This window comes from Oratosquilla oratoria, chromosome 32 (assembly GCF_046742065.1).
Source record: "Oratosquilla oratoria isolate Oo_2021 chromosome 32, ASM4674206v1, whole genome shotgun sequence".
In the NCBI taxonomy this organism is placed as follows: Eukaryota; Metazoa; Arthropoda; class Malacostraca; order Stomatopoda; family Squillidae; genus Oratosquilla; species Oratosquilla oratoria.
The window spans coordinates 44,590,548-44,612,693 of NC_134808.1; the positions used below are offsets into that span (position 1 = coordinate 44,590,548).

Below are 22,146 nucleotides of genomic sequence, written 5' to 3' on the forward strand. Positions count from 1 at the left end.
CAAACAAATGTTAGCTAAATCGAAGAAACTTTCTCATTACCTTTCCTAAATAAATTTTCCCTGTCCTTTGGGGATTTTGATCGATAAACAAGAAATTGTGTAGATTTCAAAATACGAAATCAATACTAATGAAATTAGTGCTTTGTATATATCTAAATAATATCACTGGAGTATGTGCCCTTGTAACAAAAAATATTTTCTTTTCATACTGTACATTAAATATGTATTCAACCAGCAATGAATCCAAGTGATACTAGAGAAAATTGTACACCCGCCAAATATCTGGCAACGCAAATTGTCGTTCATTTGTTTAGCTGCAGACAAGTCTACCGCAGACGACACCACAACACAAACAAATCGACAAAACGATAGGCAAAAAAAAGGGGATACCAAGTTTCCCAATTAAAGATGTACTGCAACAGCTGAAGCTTTAAAAACGGTTACTTGCATGCTGGTGTGTGGCTTGTTTCTTATTATGCATGTTGTTTTAAACCATAAGTGTTAAGGAGGTGGTAAAATTCGGAGGAAAAGGAACGACATTTGGCGATTTGCTCGATATCGGGTCGTCATTTTTAAGGTGATATAAATTGTTACTCCAATGTAATATTGACATGACTGGTATTTGGTCACAAGGATTCGTGTTGTATGTGATGTGTTTGCTTTAGCAAATAGGCTCAATTTTTTTCTCTGAAATACACTAAAATGTTACATTATTATTTAATATGTTCGCAGTGTGCTGCGTGGCAGTCGGAGAAAGTTACACTGTCATTACATTAGCTGTGAAGGAATTAATTGGTGTCATTTTAATCCTTTAGCTGTGTAGGGGGGTTCCTGTAACAGAATATAGGATATATGTTTTAATGAGAACTGGAATCATTGAAGCACCATCCACAAACAGGATCCCTCCTTTAAGTTAAACATGGCAAAATAATTCCTTTTAGAATGGAAATGTCATAGAGAATATAGTCTTTATTTCAGTGAGACAAGAACATTCAAGCCCGTTTAATCTGGAAAATAATTATTTGTTTCTTTCTGAGCAGTAACCAAATATGGTTACATGACAGTGAGTAGACAGAATAAAGGCGCAAGTAGGTATTAGCATTTAGCGGATTGGGATAAGTAAGGGGTTGATGGATTTTGTAAATGAGCAGTTATGCTGTCCATCGTGCAGGACTACCACAAGCAAGTACCCATTGTTGGTCCCTGTTGGTGTTAACACAGGTAATCAATTTTCAATCTACTGTTTTTGAGAACTTGTTTAGATGAAATAAGGGTAATTTCTCTATTCTATTTTTGTTCCAAATGAATTTACTGTGTCATGTTCAACATTGAACATGGAAGAGGAGGGGAAACAAATCATGTGGATAGGTCCTCACCTCCATGATTCCCTTGTCCTTCCGAAGATACTTAGGGAAATACTGAGAACATTTTGTAACCACCTCATAGGCACAGTAAATGTCTGACTGGAATGCAAAATATTATGAAAAACATATTTGGAGATGAATGCAAAGAGAAAGTTGTATGAAGGAGTGATTGTACCCACAGCAGAGACTTGGAGTATAAGCAGGGCTGAGGAGAGTTTGTGATTGAGATGACATATTTGAGAAGTAGGATCGGCGTTATGGGAATAGACTGAGTGAAAAATGTGGAGATGAAGATCAGGATGAAAGTGTAAAGGGGATTGTTGGATAATGTTATTGTAAGAAGCTGGTAGATAAAGGTAGACAAGTGAAGTAGATAGAAGGGTAGGTGGCGAGAATTTCATTTTTATAAGTTGGATGTTTGATAAGCAACAGTCGTAGGTGAAGGAATTGTACAATCTTAATCTTTGCCTAGGTGTTTACAAGCAGCCATTGGGGACCCGATTTCAGTGCTGTATAAAATTCATTTTATGCTGATATAACAATGAACAAGGGGGACTGCAACGACTACAAGCAACAGTTATTTTTCTGTCGTCAGAAACAGTGCTTCTATTCTAGGGGATATATTAATATTGCACCATTGAGGTTGCGTCACAGAGGTGTTAAAGGAAAGATTTTGGAGAGCAGAAGAGAGGAGGAACCATGCTCTGTCCGCTCCAAGGACCCCATTCAGTGTGTGACATATGTTGTGATTTACTACTAGCCATTCTGCCAAATCAATCTTAATACATGCCTTTCTCTTATTTCCCATATGCTATTTGATTTATATATGTGTGTGTGTATATATATATATATATATATATATATATATATATATATATGTTGGTACATTGTGACAAGTTGATGAAGGTGGAAAAAGAAGTCACGGGTCTAGTTCCGAGTTCCTGAGTTTATTCTTGACCTGTTTCGCTCTATGCTTCTTCAGAGGAATGTGACTCTGGAGTGAAGCTGGCGGTATACATAGTCTGAGTAAGACCGCGTTCCCTCCTTGGAGGTGGGTTACGTTTGGTTGTACAATGGTTTTTAATACAATGAACAATAGTGATAATACAGTATACAATAAATTGTTGTGATGTTATTATAAAACAGCTCCGGTGTGTGTGGAATGTTGATCGAGGGTGTAACAGTGTAAGTGAAGTGAGTGGTGTAAAAATGTGGGAATCCTAAAAAGTGTCATAAGATAACTTATAGTATTAAATAATATAAAGATAAATATCCAGGTAAATAAAATGAAATGAAATAAAATGAAAATAGAAATACAAACGTAACCCATCTCCAAGGAGGGAACGCGGTCTTACTCAGACTATGTATACCGCCAGCTTCACTCCAGAGTCACATTCCTCTGAAGAAGCATAGAGCAAAACCGGTCAGGAATAAACTCAGGAACTCGGAACTAGACCCGTGACTTCTTTTTCCACCTTCATCATATATATATATATATGAAAAGTTAGGGAGCAGATTCTCTTGTATACAAGTAGTATTGAAATCGACAGTATTATGGTAGTTGTTAATCTTCTTATGAGTATTTTTAAGTTTTTTAACAAGGATTCGGCCATTTGGGGGGTGGGCATAAACCAGATCACCATTGTAATTCATTTAATTCTCAATGTTTTCTTTGCACCACTTGTATGTACTTATGTGTATATATGTATATATATGAGAGACAATTCACTAGTGACAGAGACATTAATCTATTCATTTTTATGACAGTCGCATGCAGGACTCGAACCTACTGCTCAGCCAGTTGTCGTACCGATGGTTGAGCAGTAGGTTCAAGACCTACATGCGACTGTCATGAAATAAAAATGATCATATATATATATATATATGTATATATATATATATATATATATATATATATATATATATATATATATATATATATATATATATATATATGCAGAAAAAACACTGGTAAATAAGAAACGTAGTCCGAACGTTTTCGTCTATATAAGACATTATCAAGGGAATGATGTCTTAAATAGAGGAAAATGTTCGGACTACGTTTCTTATTTACCAGTGGTTTTTTCTACAAGTTATATTCACGTGTCATTTGTGAAATACTGCAAAATATATATATATATATATATATATATTTTGTATATAGTAAAGGAAGTTATATATTACAATGAGTATCACTTTTTAGGATTATAACATTGATTACCTATACCCTACCCCACCTGTCCCACCAGCGACACCTCCTCGGCATGGCAACATGGGAAGGAAAAAGTGCTGTTGCCACATGTCATAGAATCAATTCAAATCATTGTCATCCTAAAAAGTGATACTCATTTTACTTTACAGCTTCCTTTACTATATACAGAGTATAGAAAAAATATTTCAAGTAACTCATAGATGTAAAATTAGAGAAGGAGAGACGTGTACTAAGGTTGATTTGGCAGAATGGGTAGTTGTAAATCACGGTGTATGCCATATCCGAATGAACTCCTTGTAGTGCACAAACTATAGTCTATTGTGTTTGTGTACAAAGGTTATGGATAATATATTATGCAATGTGTATAGATATTAGTTGACTACAATGAATTGGTTGCATAATATTAGCTCAACGTTGCTGGCTACAAAGCTAAATGTAATGTTATTTTATATTAGAAAAAAATGTGTGGAACAGATTGTAATACTATTAGAAGACTTTATTTCAAGTGAAGACATTTGTCCCATCCCATTTTCTCACTGATTTCCTTTATTCCTTTTCTTTTCAGCAGAGTATTTTTTTTTTTTTTCTAGATTAAGCACATCCTAATCTGTCAATATGATTAAACAAGAATTGCAGATTCCATTTAAGGACACAGATAGCAAAGAACCCAGGTATTGCATGAATAAGAATGGGATTTATAATTACTTTTAACATCCATTTCATTTTCACCAGCAGTGGCATTTTCATTTCAGCGACAAGCGTGACACTTGGTTTGATTACTGAAAAATGCACGAGTTCAATGTTGTTCTATTCACGTGGTCTTCAACTTAACATACTCCTTTAACGTCTTCAACTTAACGTACTCCTTTAACGTCTTCAACTTAACGTACTCCTTTAACAATATCTTTTGCTTGCTTCTACTAGTGGAGTTCCATGAATAATCATTGTTATAAGATTGAACAACACCATGGAAACCAAATTGCAGCCATAAACATACAAATCACCTCACCCTTCTTGAACAAAGGCTGATACAATTCAATACATCATCACTACCAAAAAGAATCATCTCACATAAAACAACCACAAAGGGACCTATGATGAGAGCCAGTACATGGTGATTTTGTAAGTCAGTTATTTGAGAGAATTATCATCCTGCTGCTAGTTTTCGGATTCTATTGACACTGAGCTCTTCCTGGAGATACAGTCATGAAGGACTAGTGCTCTTTTTTTTTTTTTTTTTTTTTTTTTTCTCCTTCTTCTTCTTCTTCTTCTTCTTCTTCTATCAGCATCAGTTGTCTTTCCTACATTTCCTTACATCAGGAGAGCTGACAACTGATGACTATTTCCTTCCTATTTCCTCGTACCCGTCAGTTATATAGGAACGGTCCTACACTAATACCATATAGGCAACAGTCCGATATCTCTTCCTGTAGAAATATCTGGAAGGACCAAAAAACTGTTACTGACTTGGGGCTGCAGATTTCCAGTTATTGAAATTCAATGAAACTGTTATTAACATTAACCCCTTCCATACAATGATGTCTACATAGGCGTCATGAGGCGCAAGTGAGTATGTGAGGATGCTGGCGTAAGAGTCTTGATTATATTTATTTTATAGCTGTACTTGAGTAACCCCCATATTCTGTGAACTGGCTTGATAATATTTTCTGTGGTTATTAATATTCAGAGTGAAACGAGAACGAGTAATACAGCTGTAACATTATATTTTATAACATGAGTATTGTTGTGCATCATAGAATCATCGTACACCAGGCAGCTAATGCTGCCCACAAGAATTTGACTTATATTAAAGAGGTTAAATGCCTTGAAGGATTTCAGTCTGGCTAATGTATTGTATTGCATTAATAGAGTAGCCACTCAAGTAGACGGGTCTCGGAGATAAGGAAAGGTGTGAAGATACAAGTCGTATCACAAGCGATTACGTTCTTGGCTTGTCACTCAGCAAAAGTATGAGACATGATGACAAATACAAAAGATACAGAACTCAGAATGCCAAAATATGATGACAAATACAAAAGATACAGAACTCAGAATGCCAAAATATGATGACAAATACAAAAGATACACAACTCAGAATGCTAAAATCAGTAGGTAGAAGGGAATTAATTTTAAAATATCCCAAAGGTCAGATAAACTAAATCAGAAATAAAATATCATAGTTCATATTATGAGAAAGTCATTGGTGACAAATAGAATGTACAAAGTCAGTTAGGAAGTAGAAAGAATAGGAGAACATACAGAAACGGGTAACTCAGTGAGTCTACTTAATCATAGGTCAGACAAGAGAGACTAATAGAGAGAATCAGTGATAGAGTAATGCAAACAGGGCCTGCAAACTTACATATGACTACAATGAGACATCTCATTAACGGACGTTAATTAACTGTGTTTGTGGTGTTTTTAGTGCTGTTGTTTAGTGTATGCAATCACTATGCCACCCAAAAACCACTCCAAAACACCGAAAACACAGCTAATTAACGTCCGTTAATGAGAGGTCTCATTGTAAATTACATTTCTACAAGACATGTCTGAGTGTGGTGTTACATATTGATAATCTGAAGTGTTTGAAAAACATTGTCTCTTGGAAAATAAACAGAAAATTAAAAACAAATCCATTTATTTGTCATGCTACCATTGCAACAAACGTCAGATGATTTTAATCATCTTGGAAAAATATGTAATCCTCAAAGGATTAAGCACTTCAGTACAATGACGCCTCCATAGGCATCATGAGGCATGAGTGGGTACATGAGGATGCCAGCGTTAGTGTCTTAATTATATATATTTTTCTGTAGTTGTACACGAGTTACCCCCAGATTCTGTGAACTGGTTTGATCACATTTTCTGTGTTTATTATTACTCAGAGTAAAAGAGAATGAGTAATAAAGCAGTGACTTTATATTCTATAATGCAAGTAGTATGATGCATTGTACATATGGCAGCCAATACTGCATGAGATAATTTGACTCTTACTGAAATACTAAAGTGGTTAGGAATACATTTTCCCAAATCTATCTTGCTGAAGACCTGTAGCCTCAAGAAATCTATCCATAGCCACTGGATTATTACCTAGATCATTTGATGAGATTTTGTGGAGTTGCCTGAAGTGGGTGTTAGCTATCCATATATCTATATACCAAGACATCTTTTCCCCCTTATAAGGGAGGTAGCTAAGTCAGAGGCATGTACCTATTCCTACCCCTCTTCACTCCCCTCCACCACCCTTCCTACCCCTCCCATCTCAGCTCCTCATGGATGACGGGTCATCCCTGCATCCACCAACTGTCCTGGGTTAAGGAAGTGTCGCATCGCTTCATAGAGTAGGTGAACTTGAAATTTCAAATATGTATTTAATGAACTTAGGTATAATAACCCCTTACATTAATGTATAATTCCTCAGGGTATTGTGTTCCTCCTATGTATATTTATAAGGCACAGTGAATATTTAATGAAGATATAGTGAGCTCTAGTGAAGCTCTAATTACTTATTGGAAAAATCCTTCCACATCATTCAGCTTTGCACGAGATGAAAGCTTAGAGTCTGGGGAATAAAATCTATTGAATACATTTTATCAAACTAGTACCTTTTTTCTGAATAATTCAAAAATCCTGCAAAATTCAGGTTTCATAAATAAAAAAAAATTTAATTCAAATTTCTTTTATTTTTTACTGTATAAAATAAAGAGCATGATGTTTTCTTTCAAATGAAACAAAAATTCCTAAAGAACAACCAAAGATATTACAAAAAAAAAAAAAAACTTTACAGGAAAGGGGATTTAGATTTTTACGACCATTTGTTTGATGGTTGCGATGTATAGCAAATCTCCAATTTCCTCTTTGCTGATGAGGTGTTAGGGTGAGTGGTGTCACGTGGATGGAGGTGTAAGGTGGGTGTAGCTAGCAAATGCTTGCAGAATGCTGGGTGCAGTTGTGCTGCTTTTCTCCTCTTTCTTTTTCCCTTTTGTTTCCATTTCAGGCACTCACAGGCCCTCTCTATATTCTGCCACTTCCCTCTTTTGTTTCTTGTTAAGTTTTCCATGATCACAGAAACAATACAGGGCAAGGAATCAAAATTGTTGCATATAGTGAGAGCGCCAAGAGCGATGTCACCTTTGATTTTTTCAAGAGTACTGATGCCCTGTCCACTGTCTTTGTGGAATATGCTGGTGGGAGGAGTTGCCAAATATCTCCATAAACACAATTCTGTAGCAAAAAAAAAAAAAAAAGATAGCTATAGAAATGTTGATGCTATTTCAATATACAGTATGTTTTTTATACAATGGAGTTGCCAGAGGTTGCCAATATTTTATCTATTTTATGCTGTATAAAAAAATAGAAACGAAATACAGTCGTATAACTTTGAGTGTTGCCACCATCATAGAGATTCTTTTGAAATGTTTACCTAGAATTCACTCATGTACCAGAATTTTTTTTAATGATCGCTGGCACAACGCTCCCTTAAATGCAATGCAGCAAGACATGCTACATCCAGAACAAGGTCGCTTCACTTAATCGGTGACCCCCCCACTCTTCTCATCACCTCCTTGTTTCTCACTCTATCCAACCTGGTAACCCCTACCATACTTTCCAGACATTTTTGTTTTTGTTTTGTTGTCATTTGTCTGTTTGATTTTCATTTATTATTAGTTGTATGTTAGTTTATTATTATTTACTATTTACCTGTATGTTTATTATTTAACTATACCTATGCATTTATTTATTATTATTATGATTTTCTTTTTCGTATCCAACCTAGATATGGACCAAAAGATCTGTCGCCATGCTCCGCCTTTGTAATCCTTTGTAAACACATTTAAACTTTTCCTCTCAGTGTCTCTTAAATTCCAAGTCTTTGGCCCATACAATGCCATCAGCACAACCACCCCTTCATACAATCTCCTCTGTTGCATATTTTTCATGACACTTTTTAATCCCCTAAGGCATTTAATTGCTTCTTTCAATCTACAGCTTACCTCCACCTCCATTCCTTTCCTGGCACATGCAGCCCCATATATCTAAAGATGTCTACTTCCTCCAGCCTCTCTCTCCTTTTAGACTTACTGCAAACTCACTTCCATTCTCTACCCTTGTACATCTCATCACCTTGCTTTTACCCAAATTTACCTTCAACTTTATCCTATCACATACCTTTCCAAACTCCATCACTAACTCCATTAATCCCTCCTCTGACCCTGCTATAAGTGCAGTGTTATCAGCAAACAACAACTGGCTCACCTCCCACTTTTCTCCATTTTCTTTAACCTTTTCCAGTCCCCTGCCCATTACCCTTGCCTTTACTTCCTCCACCACACTGTCCATGTACACATTGAACAGCCATGATTATATCACACATCCCTGGCAAAGTCCCACCTTTACCTCAAACCACTCACTCTCTCCTTTTCCCATTCTTAACACAGGCTCTACTGTCCTTAACAACTTTTCCCCAAGCCCATATATCTGCAAAACCTCTCAGTACCTTCCTGTCTACCCTATCATAAGCCTTTTCCAAATCCACACAGGCCCAAAAAGACAACCTTACCTTTTCCCAAAGCTTTCTCACATGTCTTACCACAAAAATCTGATCCACGCAACCCCTACCTTTCCTAAACCCACACTGTTCCTCACCAATTACTCCTTCTGTTCCTCTCCTAATCCTCTCAATCAAATCCCAGTCTTCCCAATTACATTCTACAAACTGATCCCTCTGAAACTACTACACTCACATTTGTCCCCTTTTCCCTTGTAAATCAGAACTACACAGGCACTCCTCCAGTCCTCAGGCACTCTACCCTCCATTAGTGGTGTCTAATCAAATGATCTATGCCCTCTGAATGGTGCTTGCATCTGGGACATTTAATGACTGGTGTCGGGACAGTTCTGTGTTCTTTGTTTTTGTTTTAGGTGATGCTAGTCTCACTTTTGTGTTATGGGAGTGATTTTTTGTCTTGATTAATGCTCAGGGATGTTTCGTAAAGTATAGGATTTGAACCAGAGGAGGTCTGCTTCCAGTGGTTCTATATTGCATACCATAAGGAAGAGCTTCTATAAATGTACTGCACTCAGGACCTTACTGAGGTCCACCAATTAAAGCTTTCCTTGAATAACTGTTTTCCACATGTTTTCCAAGTGAGATGCAGTCTTGAGGGGCTGGTACCAAAACATCATTGCATAAAAACTAAAAATCTACCCAATAAGACAAATGACAAAAAGAGAAACTTGATAGTCAAGGGGTGGGCAAGCACATTGATCTTACTTTTATCGTTATAATATATTTACCTTCCTTCTGATCAAGCACATTGATCTTACTTTTATTGTTATAATATATTTACCTTCCTTCTGATCACCATAGACATAAATATTTATGCTGTACTACTATTTTGTACCCTGTTGTTATACATTAATATTCTGTCCATATTTACTCTGGTTTTTTGTGCTATACTTACAACTGTTGTTGCACATCTAAATCCATAACTACTAAGTATTTGTTATTTCTGGAGAATTTTATTATAATAATTCTGTTACAGTATGTGTGAGATGTCAGTCGTGTGAGTATACAAGCTATATAGTGTTTCTACAGTTTTTACCATAGTTAATTCATTGAATATATGTTTTAATACCACTTTATGATGTAGTCTTTGTTTATACATGTGGTGTACCCTTTGTGATGGTCAAGATCTTTTACTTCATCAGTTGTGTTAATCGTACCCTTTACAGTTTTTACATAAATCCATAGTGCACAGTATATTGAATATGTTTACTTTAGACTAATTTTTATGTGTATTACAGAAAATTGTATACATTGAGCCTATGTTTAGTATTGCCTTTTTATGGTGTAGATTACTTAATATACAAATTAGAATATTACTTATTCTGTCCTCAGGCATGTCCATCAAGAGTATCTACTTCAGCTCTGTGCATCATTGACAACACTCCTTTGCCTGTGCCTTTGTGCAGCCCCAAAGATGTTGTGGCACAAGAAGATCAAGGCTTTGCGTTGCTACCTCCTTGTCCTTGGCTGGCTTGGATCCTTGCTACTCTTTTGTAAGTTTATTTTATTTTCCTGAAGTAGTTGGCAACTTTTTGTCTTCACTTTTTTTAGGTAGGGGCTACAGGTAGCAGGATTCCTAGTCCTATCCCCGTCCCGTTTTTTGTCGCCTCTTACGACTCAAGTGGGAAGACTTGGTGGTAACATTCTTTTCCCTCACCACAGGGTAGGCGAAAAAAGGAAATGAATATTCAGAGAAATGGTACAGGACAGTAACAAGGGGCTGTGGATGTGCTGTGTCTTGCGACACTGCTTCTGACCCAGGGCAGTGGACAAGAAGGGATGACCCGTCATCCAGGAGGTGCTAAGATAAGAGGGAGGGAAGAGGGTAGAGGGGAGTGGAGTATGTAGGGGATGGAATGAGTGGGAGTGGTTTCTATGCCTTTTTCTTTTGGCTACCTCCCATGTAAGGGGGAAAAAAGCCTTTGGTATATGTATGTGGTTGGCGACAGTTTAGGAAGACATGTGAGAGGAGAGGTGATCCTTCACCCCTGAAGTGCTGAAGTAGGAGTAGTTGAGTGGGTTTTATTTATGACACTGATGTGTACTTTGACTGCCACCCTCATTGATAGAAGGCAAGGGCCTATGGTGCTGGTTCCCAACCGGTGTGCCGCAGCACCAAAGGGTGCCGTGAGATCAACTAAGGTTGCCGCCAAAATTCAGGGCAAAAATTATTTTCGTATTACTGACTCTTTGTCATCCATTTTTGTTCATTAAAGCAGCATCAGTGTAAAGATGAGTATTTTCATATTATCCAGGAACACAATTTTGTTACACTGATGTTGAATCAACAAAATACTGACAAACTAGAATTTAGATTTTTAATAAGGGTGCCAGGGACTTCTGAAAGGCTTGGCAAGGGTGCCTCAAGCCAGAAAAGGTCGGGAACCACTGGCCTGTAATATATATATACACTGGAATGTGAATAGTTTCGAAGTTTTCTGATGTGTTCACTGGTGGTATAATCAGAAGCATGCTGGTCTCACTTTTACCTAGTTGTGGGTTCAAATCCCACACTCTCTAATTCCCAGAAGTGACTGTAGCCTGCTCCAATAGTCCAAGCACATAGGGCAAAGGTAATAACTTCAGTTATAGTTACACACACCCTAGCATAGGCTCCTCACTTTCCTCACCATTCCTGATCCAATATACAGTACTTGTCAAAAGTATGAGGTGCCTACCACTTGCAGGCACATATTTATGATGAAAAGAGAAAGGCATTTTCTGAGGTGAAATTATGTAGATAGAATGTATCTGGCAATCCCATGCTGTCATGCTGGGCCAACAGAGTGGAATGTGAGGGAGAACCCAGCCAGTCACTCCCACACTGATGTAGGAAGAGCATTTACAGGTAACCCCTCTCCTTAAGACCTTGCCTTTTTCCACACTGGTTTTCTTCATTTACCTAGGATCTATCATTACCATGGCTCCTACAAAGGAATTAACTAAAGAAATAATTGCTCAAATCATTGGACTAAAGAAGGCAGGCCATGGAACTAAAGAAATCAGTGAAATGTTGAAGGTGGCCAAGTCAAAAGTCAAGAGATACATGGGGTGCCATTTTGAGAGGGAGAAGGGCTGGGGATACCATCCCAGTAACCTGGTGCAGGTGGACCTAAGAAGACTTCTACTGTAGAGATTTTGCTTTTGTTAGTGCATTTGACTCTAAAGAATCATTTATAATGTTCAAAATCCTTGGAGAAGTCTTCTTAGGATGCTCTGTCCTAGGTTTCTGAGATGATATCTCCAGCCCTCCTCCCTCTTGAAATCACACCACATATCTCTTGATTTTGGACTTGGTCACCTTCAACATTTCACTGATTTCTTTAGTTCCATGGCATGACTTCCAATGACTTGGGCAATTATATCTTCAATTAATTCATTTGTAGAGGCCATAGTAATGATACAGACCCTAGAGAAATGAAGAAAACCAGTGTGAAAAAATGCAAGTTCTCAAAGAGAGAGGTTTCTTGCAAATGCTCTTCCCACGGCAGTGTGGGAGTGACTGGCTGGGTTCTCCCTCACATTCCACTTTGTTGGCCCAGCGTGACAGATACATTCTATCTAAATAATTTCACCTCAGAAAATCCCTTCCTATTTTCATATAGGCAACCGCAAGGGGTATTCAACACATACTTTTTACAAGTACAGTATATATATAAACTAGACCAACAAATCCAATACTATAGCAGACATCCACCCTGACAAAGAAATCTCTCCCAAAATATTTGTATTGTCTGAATATCACTATTTTAGGGACTAAGTCACATCCCTCTTAATCTTTTTTTTACCATCTTTATGACTATACCTCTTCAGTACAAAATTGTCCCCAAGAAGAGAGGTACTGATTACTGCTAAAGACATAATACATTGACTCATATATGCTCCAATCATCACCCAGTTTTAACCCCTTCGATACGATGACGCCTACGTAGGCGTCATGAGGAGCAAGTGGGTACGCGAGGATGCCGATGTCGGCGTCTTGATTATATATATTGTAGTTGTACCTGCGTGACCCCCATACTCTGTAAACTGGCTTCATCATATTTTCTATGGTTATCAAAATTCATGGGTGAAAGAGAACGAGCAATACAGAGGTAACTTTATTTTTTATAATGCGAGTATTATGACGCAACATCGCACGTGTGGCAGCTAGTGCTGCCCGCGAGATTTTGGCCCATAGTGAAGGGGTTACAACAGCACCAGCACAAAATTGACCCGGCAACATGTGCCCAAGATGCAGTCATTATATAGACACATAACACATTATCCTGTACTGTTCTGTGCACACCTACTTCTAACAGTTCCACAAAAGCTTCACTGAGTGACATATGAAATGAGGAAGTACCTGCAGGTAGTTTCACTGGAGCCATGGACCTCTTAAAAGAAAACATGGAGGAATAGATGGATTGATTGAGCTACTTGTTTAGAAAATTATGATTAAATTTTTCTTTTCTTCATGGGTAATTGGCAAAAAAAAATTCAAAATCTGAGTGCATAGTCAGTTGTAGGAATTTATTTGGAAAATTCATTCTCCTTTGTTATTTGGCAGTGTCATATTGGCAAGTCGAAACTGAAATCCCACATGTGTCGCCGCCTATCATGAGAAACTCCGACAAACTTAACCATGCCAGCCCACCTCTCCAGCACCAGGACAAAAACAGGCTGAAGAAAATTATGAAACATTGTAATCCTCCCGAAAGAATTCAGAAGCACACAGAAGGTAAGTGATTCCTGAAGATGTTGACTTCAGGGAATGTTATCGTTCATATAAAAACCTGGTCTTCTAACGTATGCAAGGATAACCATGGTGTAAGTGCATTTTAAGAAACAAATTTTGTATAACTGAGTCCTTGTACAGTACTAGCTCTCATAAACGGACTAAAAGGGGGGGTAACAGTGTCCGTTGCTGTGAATAATCCTTTGATTTGGAGTGGTTTTTGGGTGGCATAGTGATTGCACAGCACTAAACAACAGCACCACAAACACAGCTAATTAGCATCCATTAATGAAAAGTCTCACTGTAATACAATATTAATTAGTCCATGGGCCAGTCGAAAATCTGCACTACTTGCAGTGGCAGAATGTTTATGGGATTAAATTTGTTTGTAGGGCTCGCATATGTCCCTTCATGAAACCAGGGAGGTTGTGAGTGTGGCAGTGGAAGATGATAGGAGAATGATAAGGCTATTACGAAAGAAGTACGAGAAATGAAAGCTGGAAAGACACCTGGATTGGTTGGATGTCAAATGGAATGTCTGACAAAGGCTAGGGTAGTGATGGTGGGGTGGCTGGTGAGGTTACTAAACACATCAAAGGAAACATGGACTGGAAGTGAAACAAGGAAACATGGACTGGAAGTGAAGCATTTATTCCTGACATTTCGTCTATTGACTTTCTCAAAGGAATGAGCATACTGTATCTTGCAGAGTTTTAAGGCTGGCAGTTTCATTTGGGCTAAATCCTCAGCAGGCATAGAGCTTCACGAAACACAGCATTCTACGCTCATATACCCCCTTGAGCCACCAAGCATGTATATAAACTCTGCACGATCCAGTATGCTCATTCCTTTGAGAAAGTTGATAGACGAAACGTCAGGAATAAACGCTTCATTTCCAGTCCATGTTTCTTTTTCTGTGTTTATGCAATTTGTTCGCATTGATTTTCACTGGTGATGTTACTTGTATGTTTCAGGGAAGGGAGTGTCCTGGGAAATTGAAGGAGTGTATGTGTAGTCAATTATACATGCACTTGAGGTAACAATTGATTAGTTGTAGATGCAAATAGTCTTTGAGGTTTACCAGGTGTTGTGCCCAGATATGAGACCAAGCACATCCTCCTCTAAACCAAGAAAGTAATTCATATATTGTTTAATACATGTGATTTGATTATCCTTTGACCTTTGTTATTGGTTTGCTTTTCATATATTTATTGATTGATTTATTTATTCAAACAGGTGCTGTTCATCATCCATATAAGTTGACTGGGATTTTGATTGCCTTCCGCCACGGAGATCGTGGTCCTCTCATTCAAGTTCGCAACATATCAACAATTCACTGTGGTCACAGGGACTTTGATAAAAACTATTACAATAGATTCCTCACAGATATCAAAAATGCTTCCAAAGAAAATGCATTTACTAATTTTTTGGGTCCATTTGTAAAATATCCCCTTTATCCTTCCTCCACAATGTGTACCATTGGTCACCTCACGTCTCAAGGCATTGCCCAACATCTAACTCTCGGGAAAATCCTTAAATCAATTTATTTCAATGACATGCATCTCTTAAACCCAGATTTTAAATCTGATGATGTTATTGTGCATTGTACAAAGTTCAGAAGGACATTCCAAAGCTTGATGGCGTTCTTGTATGCTTTCTTACCATCTTTTAACATGACTAGAATTAGATTGAATAGTTCAAAGAATGTCCATTTTTGTAACAATGATTGCCATTGCGAAAAGATTGGATATTATGACCAAAAACATGATACAGAAAAACACGAGTACCGCAAGTCACATCCTGGTATTATCGAGCTTGTTAAAAAGATCAATCCTCTTATAAAGGCCCATGCATTATCACCCGACATAACTAATCCTTCGGTAATACGAGATGTTCTCCTAACGTACGTGTGCCATAACTCTCCTCTTCCTTGTCGATTCAATTGTGTCGGAATTGAGGACGTTTCGAGTTTATTATCCTTTGAGGAATGGGAAGCGAAGCAGAAACGAACGACCAGTCAGCGTCGAGGAGCAAAGTTGAAGTCGTACGGATTACTCAAGTCAATTGTCTCCTACATGGATGCCATGATAGGCGACGAAAAACCAAAAGTAGTCATATTCTCTGGACACGACAAAACTTTAAAAAGTTTATTGGATAGTCTGGGTGTTCCGAGTTATCAGGCACCATATTACGCATCCAGGGTTATTTTTGAAGTTTATCAGAACACTTCCTCTCAGGGGGTAACTCCCAATTATAAGAGTGATTATCATTTCCGTGTCATTTTCAATGGTAAAGATCTAACTAAGTTTTTGCCTTTCTGTAAAAGTGTTGTCATTAAACAGCTGAAATCTGGTAATGTCAAGAAGGGTAGCATTAGCCTTTGCCCAGTGGAGACTCTCTCTCGCTACATCAAGGGAGATTACTTCTTGGAGTTTAACGTAAACTCGTTCAAAGCTGCATGCAAAAAATAAGATTATTCTTCTTTCTTTTTCTTCTTTCTTTTTTTTTCAAACTTTTTATCTTCATTTTTTCTTTCTTTTTCTTCTTTCTTCCTTGTTTTTTCTTCTTTCTTTTTATCTTCTTTTTTCTTTTTTCTTTTCTTTTTTCTTTTTCTTTCTTACCATTGCTGCATCTAGTCAACACTTTCAGTATTACCACCGCAACTGTTCAGTTATTTTCTGCAGTAGTGACTTATTGGTAATTTTTCTGTTAGCTGTGTGTGTGCCTGTTAACTTGTACTTTGTTGTACATGTTTCATATATTCATGTGTGTGTGTGTATCTGTATGTCAGATTTTATTTATATATTATAGTTTTTACTCATTTTTCACTTCAGGCTGGAAGTTAAGTTGAATCTGAACTCTCTTCATAAGGTTTGACTCATGGGAAGCAAGTGGGAACATAAACGTCTTTTGCTCAAAAGCCACCAATCGAATTAAGTTCACAATTGGACAAGATTATAGTGACCAAAATGTGTCACTAGTATTCATTTATGCTTATTAGTTTAGATTTCAATTTAACCTTGGATACATATCTCCAGTATATCTTTACATGCGAACAAGCCACTTATAGCTAAATGCACAAAAGTATTCCACAAATATTCATAGATGTGACAGTTTCAAATTAAGTCAAATTGCATTGATAGCTTGTCTTTCATACAACAATTAACTTTGACATATCTCACATGATGATGTTAGGGTAAGACACAAACTTATAGTAACTGTGATATGAAAAAAAGTAATTTCTCATTCTGTGGAGATATGGACGGAGGATAAATTGCACATTAATTCTTGGGTAAATTCATGTTTATTTACTTACATCCATATCGACTTGCTCATATTTTTAAGAATTCATGCATTTTTTATTTTGTACTTAATGTACACTTAGAGTATTACTAATAGATCTATTAAATAAATGGGCTCAAAACTTTATAAAAGATAGATTATATTAAGTTTATTTATTCCACATTTTTATTTAGTTTATATAAATTGATGTATAAGTATACTTTCAAATCAAGATAATAATCCAGCTTGAAGTGGTATAGCTTATTTTATATGTGCCATTCATTACTCATGAAGGTATGTATGCAGCATTTTCAGCAATACTTTTCTGTTGTATTGTGTTCTATTCTGCATGTATGATTATGCAACATGTATTTATAATCGTAGTTGCCTTGAATTTCATGGAATGGAAACCCACAGTTTCTCTTTGTCTGCACGAGGGGACGGAGAGGGGGGTTGGTTGCCGATTAAATGAAGCAGCCTTGCTGTAGATGTACTGTGTCTTGCTGCATTGCTCCTGACCCAGGACAGGACAGTGGGTGAGGTGCAGGGATGACCCATCATCCAGGAGGTGCCAAGAAAAGAAGGAAGGAGGGTTGGTGAATGAGAGTGGAGTATGTGGGGATGGAATGAATGGGAGTGGATTTATGCCTTTTGATTTTGGCTACCTCCTTGTAAAGGGGAAAAACACTTGGTATATGGTATGGTATGGGAAGCCCACAGCCCCATGATTTCTGCCAATAGTCCTTAGGCCTTCCTGTAGATCTCTAGATAGAAATATTGGACTGTTGTCTATGTTATATTAGTGTAGGACAGTTTCCATATCACTTGGTTATGTAGTAGGAGGGAAGTAATTGCAGGTTGTCGGATCTCCTAGTGTGAAAAAGTGGAGGAAATATAAAGTTGATAGACATCTTGGATCTATTCTGGAGATTGAATGCCAATCCCCTTGGGACTACTAAACCTCCAGATGGAGGGTGTTGATGGGCTTCGAAGATAAGTGGCAGGAAAATGGTTCGCTCTGATGCCCCATGTGGCAGGACTACCACTTGCAGGTAACCGTCATCAGTCCCGGTGATTATTGCTGTTTTGTGTTTTTACCGGAAACCTGCAGCTGCACAATAGTTAGCAATAGTCCTTGGTCCTTCTCATCAATCTCTTTAATAAGAAACATTGGACTATTGTCTTTGTTATATAAGTGTGGGATTCTCTCTTTGTCACCTGCTTTAAGTAATAGAAGAGGAACAGTCACTAGTTGTCAGATCTTCTTTTGTGAAAAGGTAAAGAAAGTGTAGCCAAGCAGAAAGAAAAATATTGGGCCAGGCCGGGAGATCAAGAGTCACTGTTGAAAAGATTTGCGGCAGGCAATAGAGAAAGGATCTTCTTATACTCAATACGCACAAGGCACAGTGATACAATTCCTGGCTGCCACTATGGTGGTCTGGGTTTGAATCCCGCCCAGGGCTGAAATAATTTTAGTATCACTGCGCTGCGAGTTGTTACTCCAATTCTCATGGGCAGGGAGTTGGGGGTGTGTGTGCATGTAAGGTCACAGCATTACCCATAGATTGGTCATATATGAGCTATGAGCTCTCATCCTGGAGGGAAATAACTGTCCGTCATGAGTCCAACACGTGATCCAAGACCATGGTGAATCACACACACTACAATTAGGTAAACATACACATGTACATATTCTATACTCCATTGTATACATAAATTCAGTTTATTTTAAAGAATGTATGTGCAGAGTAGAACCAACTTTGGGAGCCTGCACATGGTGGTCCTGTGAAAGTCTCCTTTGTTTGTCTTCAGATGTCAACAATGCCATCACCCCTATCAAATGGTTCTGTCCCCAAGGGCTGACAACGAGTCTTCATCAACATATTTTTCTTCTTCGTGTTCTCCTCTTCCTCCTCCTCCTCCTCATAAAGAGAACCAAGAACCAGCAACTGCTTCCCTCCTCTTTTAGCTAACTGCAGGTGATAGAGAAAAAGATAAACACTAAAACAGTGCAGATAACATTCCAGTGTTTTTTCTTGGAGATATCTAGGGGAAGACTTAACCACTTCAGTACAATAACACCTATGTAGGCGTCATGTAGTGCTGGTGGATACACGAGGATGCCAGCGTCAACATCTTGATTATATATATTTTTTTTGTAGTTGTACATGAGTTACCCCTGGATTCTGTGAACTGGTTTGATCGCATTTTCTGTGTTTATTATTACTCAGAGTAAAAGAGAATGGGTAATACAGCCGACTTTATATTTTATAATGCAAGTAGTGTGATGAATCATACATATGGCAGCCAATGCTGCGCGCGAGAATTTGAGTCATACTGAAGTGGTTAAAGACTATTACAGAATACTATGGAGCTGCATGCCTCCAGTCAGTGAAACTCAACGTAATGGTAATTATTATTATTATTATTTATTATTATCATCATTATTATTACTTGCAGAGTACTAAACATGTTAGTACCAAAACATGTACTTCATTATTATTGTTAAGTATACATTCTATGTAATCATCATAGTTATTTTATAGTACAGTTAACATTTATTAATACACTATCTACTGCACAGGATATACTTTTAAATATGGCTGATTAGTAACCTGTGAAGTATTGAAGTTAGCATTTATAAGTGTGAACTAGTTTGAGTTTAACCATGTGATACTTGGAGAAATATATATGTTAGTGTTCATGCAGTATATAATGCTAGTACTGATTAGAACCTCTCCATATGCTTGAGTTAGTCATGATGCTGCATGCAGATGTTTTTGTAGTATTTGACTAAAAACAAATCGAGCCTTGGTCTACTTGCGGAGGTAATATCCAATACTTTGGCTATATACTTTTGCACACACGTCAGTTTACACAATTCGGTGGCGCAGTTGGTAGAGTCCCTGACTGTCACTACAGTGGTCCGGGTTTGAATCCTGCCCAGGGCTGAAATAATTTCAGTATCGCTGCGCTTCGAGTCGTTACTCCAACTCTCGTGGGCGGGGAGTTGAGGGTGTGTGTGTGCATGTAAGGTCATAGCATTACCCATAGATCGGTCATACAAGCTCTGAGCTCTCTTCCGGGAGGGAAATAGCTGTCGATCACGAATCCAACACGTGATCCAAAGACGAAGGTGAATATACCTGCCGTATTGTTGAAATGGTCTTAGTTCATACATCATTATGTCTTGATTATGCTTGATATTCTTCATATGCTTGACAAGATAGTGCTTGCTTTAGCTTGTATTGGAATGATTTGTTCTTACTTCCTCTTCTTAATTTCAGTACTTGGTGATTAATCTTTAGTTATAATGGCAGCAGATGGTCTTTATTTCGTTATTTAATTTGAAATTTCTTTTCATAAAAGAAATAAGCCGTGCAGGTGGTGATGATTTTTTTTTTTTTTTTTTTTTTAAATTTGTCATGCAGCATTGGGCTTGTGATGGGAAAAATATTTTACATTTGTAGATCCATTTAAAGTTATCATAATCTATACTTTTTAGTATTATAATAATTCTTTGAAAGATAGCTAACTGAAAAATGGACAAGTACTTATTTGCAAGATATTTTTACTCTGTTTTCGGTTGTAAAGGTTGTGTTAATGATAATGAATACCATAATTTTGAAAATTGTAGTAATTACTCGAGTGTATGCAGAGATAAAGAACAGAATTGTTCCATAAGCTGAGACCAAGTAGTTAACATTGTGATTTTCCTCGTACTTGTAGGAAATATCCGATCTTTCGGTCATTCATAACTTTTGAATATACTCTTCCCCGTAATCGTAGTCGTGGCTCATACAGAAGCTTATAAAAATTGGGTCCATAAGCTGTTACTAATAACAAACTTGCTTACGTTGGAGTTTCGTCTAGGGTAAGGTATGAATGTAAAAATCTCTAAAAGTTTAACTTTCTTGATCTTTGTAGTTCCGAGGTTGACGAATTGTAGATTTGATGACTTCATTATATTTAAGCGATGACCAAGTAGCCTGTTAAACCCGTTGAAGAATTTATTGAATATTATCGTAGGGTTGCCACTGCAAAAGAGTGAGTCCATCAGTGATTTATAAATTTGCTTGAATTGTTTACATATATAGCATTTTGATTAGTTACATCCCTCAAGATCATAAAAAAAATGAGAGTATGAATGCAATAGATTTGAGTATGTATTGGGCGTCTATGTCCAAGCCTCACATCTACATATCTCAATCCTGGTACAGAATATGGGAATGAGTTTGATAGAAATACAGAGATTGAGATATCCATATTCAAACACTGTAATTTTATGTGTGTATATATAAGTATATACATATGTGCATACATCTGTATGTAAGGTGCATCAGGGAATCATTATAAACTGCTTGACTGTTAGCAGTGGGTAGTATATCTGTTTCAACATATTTTAGAACTTGGTATGTTTAAGGAGTGAGCTTGCATTTCAGTACAATGAAAATTATTTTAGAAATATAAAACTAAGGGAGAAGGCAGAAGATAGGGGTGAGTGGAGAATGGCTGTGTTTAGATGATACTATGATGCATGGAAGGGAGTGGGTGGGGGATGGGAAATTAGGAAATGGTTATGTGTGAATAATACTTTGACGCAGCCCAAAGAGATTTCTCCCCACTTTCAATGTTACTGCATGAGGGGTGGGGGGGTTGCCGATTAAATGAAGTGGCCTTGTGGATGTACTGTGTCTTGCTGTATTGCATCTGACCCAAGGCAGTGGGTGAGATGCAGAAATGACCTGTCATCCAGGAGGAGCCAAGATAAGAGGGAGGGAGGGGTGGTGAATGGGGATAGAATGCAAGGGAGTGGAATTATGCCTTTTGACTTTGGCTACCTTCCTTGTAAGGGGGGGGAAAGCCTTTGGTATAGTATAAAACTTTGTTTAGGAACTTTGTCTGGTAGACTGATTAAAATTTTATAGAAATTTGTTTCACAGGGAATGTAGTATCAAGAAGTCATTATATTTTTAATTCACTGATACTCTGTGTTCATTGC

At 37.5% G+C, this 22,146-nt stretch overlaps 1 protein-coding gene across 2 annotated transcripts; it reads left to right on the forward strand.

The window, feature by feature from the left end:
- Positions 1-329: 329 nt before the first annotated feature.
- Positions 330-20,535, forward strand: LOC143017450 (2-phosphoxylose phosphatase 1). 2 transcript variants are annotated; one of them, XM_076172205.1, is made up of 4 exons: positions 330-454; positions 10,478-10,638; positions 13,695-13,865; positions 15,099-20,535. In XM_076172205.1, the coding sequence occupies exons 2-4, from the start codon at positions 10,560-10,562 to the stop codon at positions 16,331-16,333; spliced, it is 1,485 nt and encodes a 494-aa protein (XP_076028320.1). In that variant the 5' UTR covers positions 330-454; positions 10,478-10,559; the 3' UTR covers positions 16,334-20,535. The 2 variants fall into 2 exon arrangements, with proteins under 2 accessions (XP_076028320.1, XP_076028319.1); XM_076172204.1 differs by having other exon boundaries at positions 350-410.
- Positions 20,536-22,146: the final 1,611 nt, after the last annotated feature.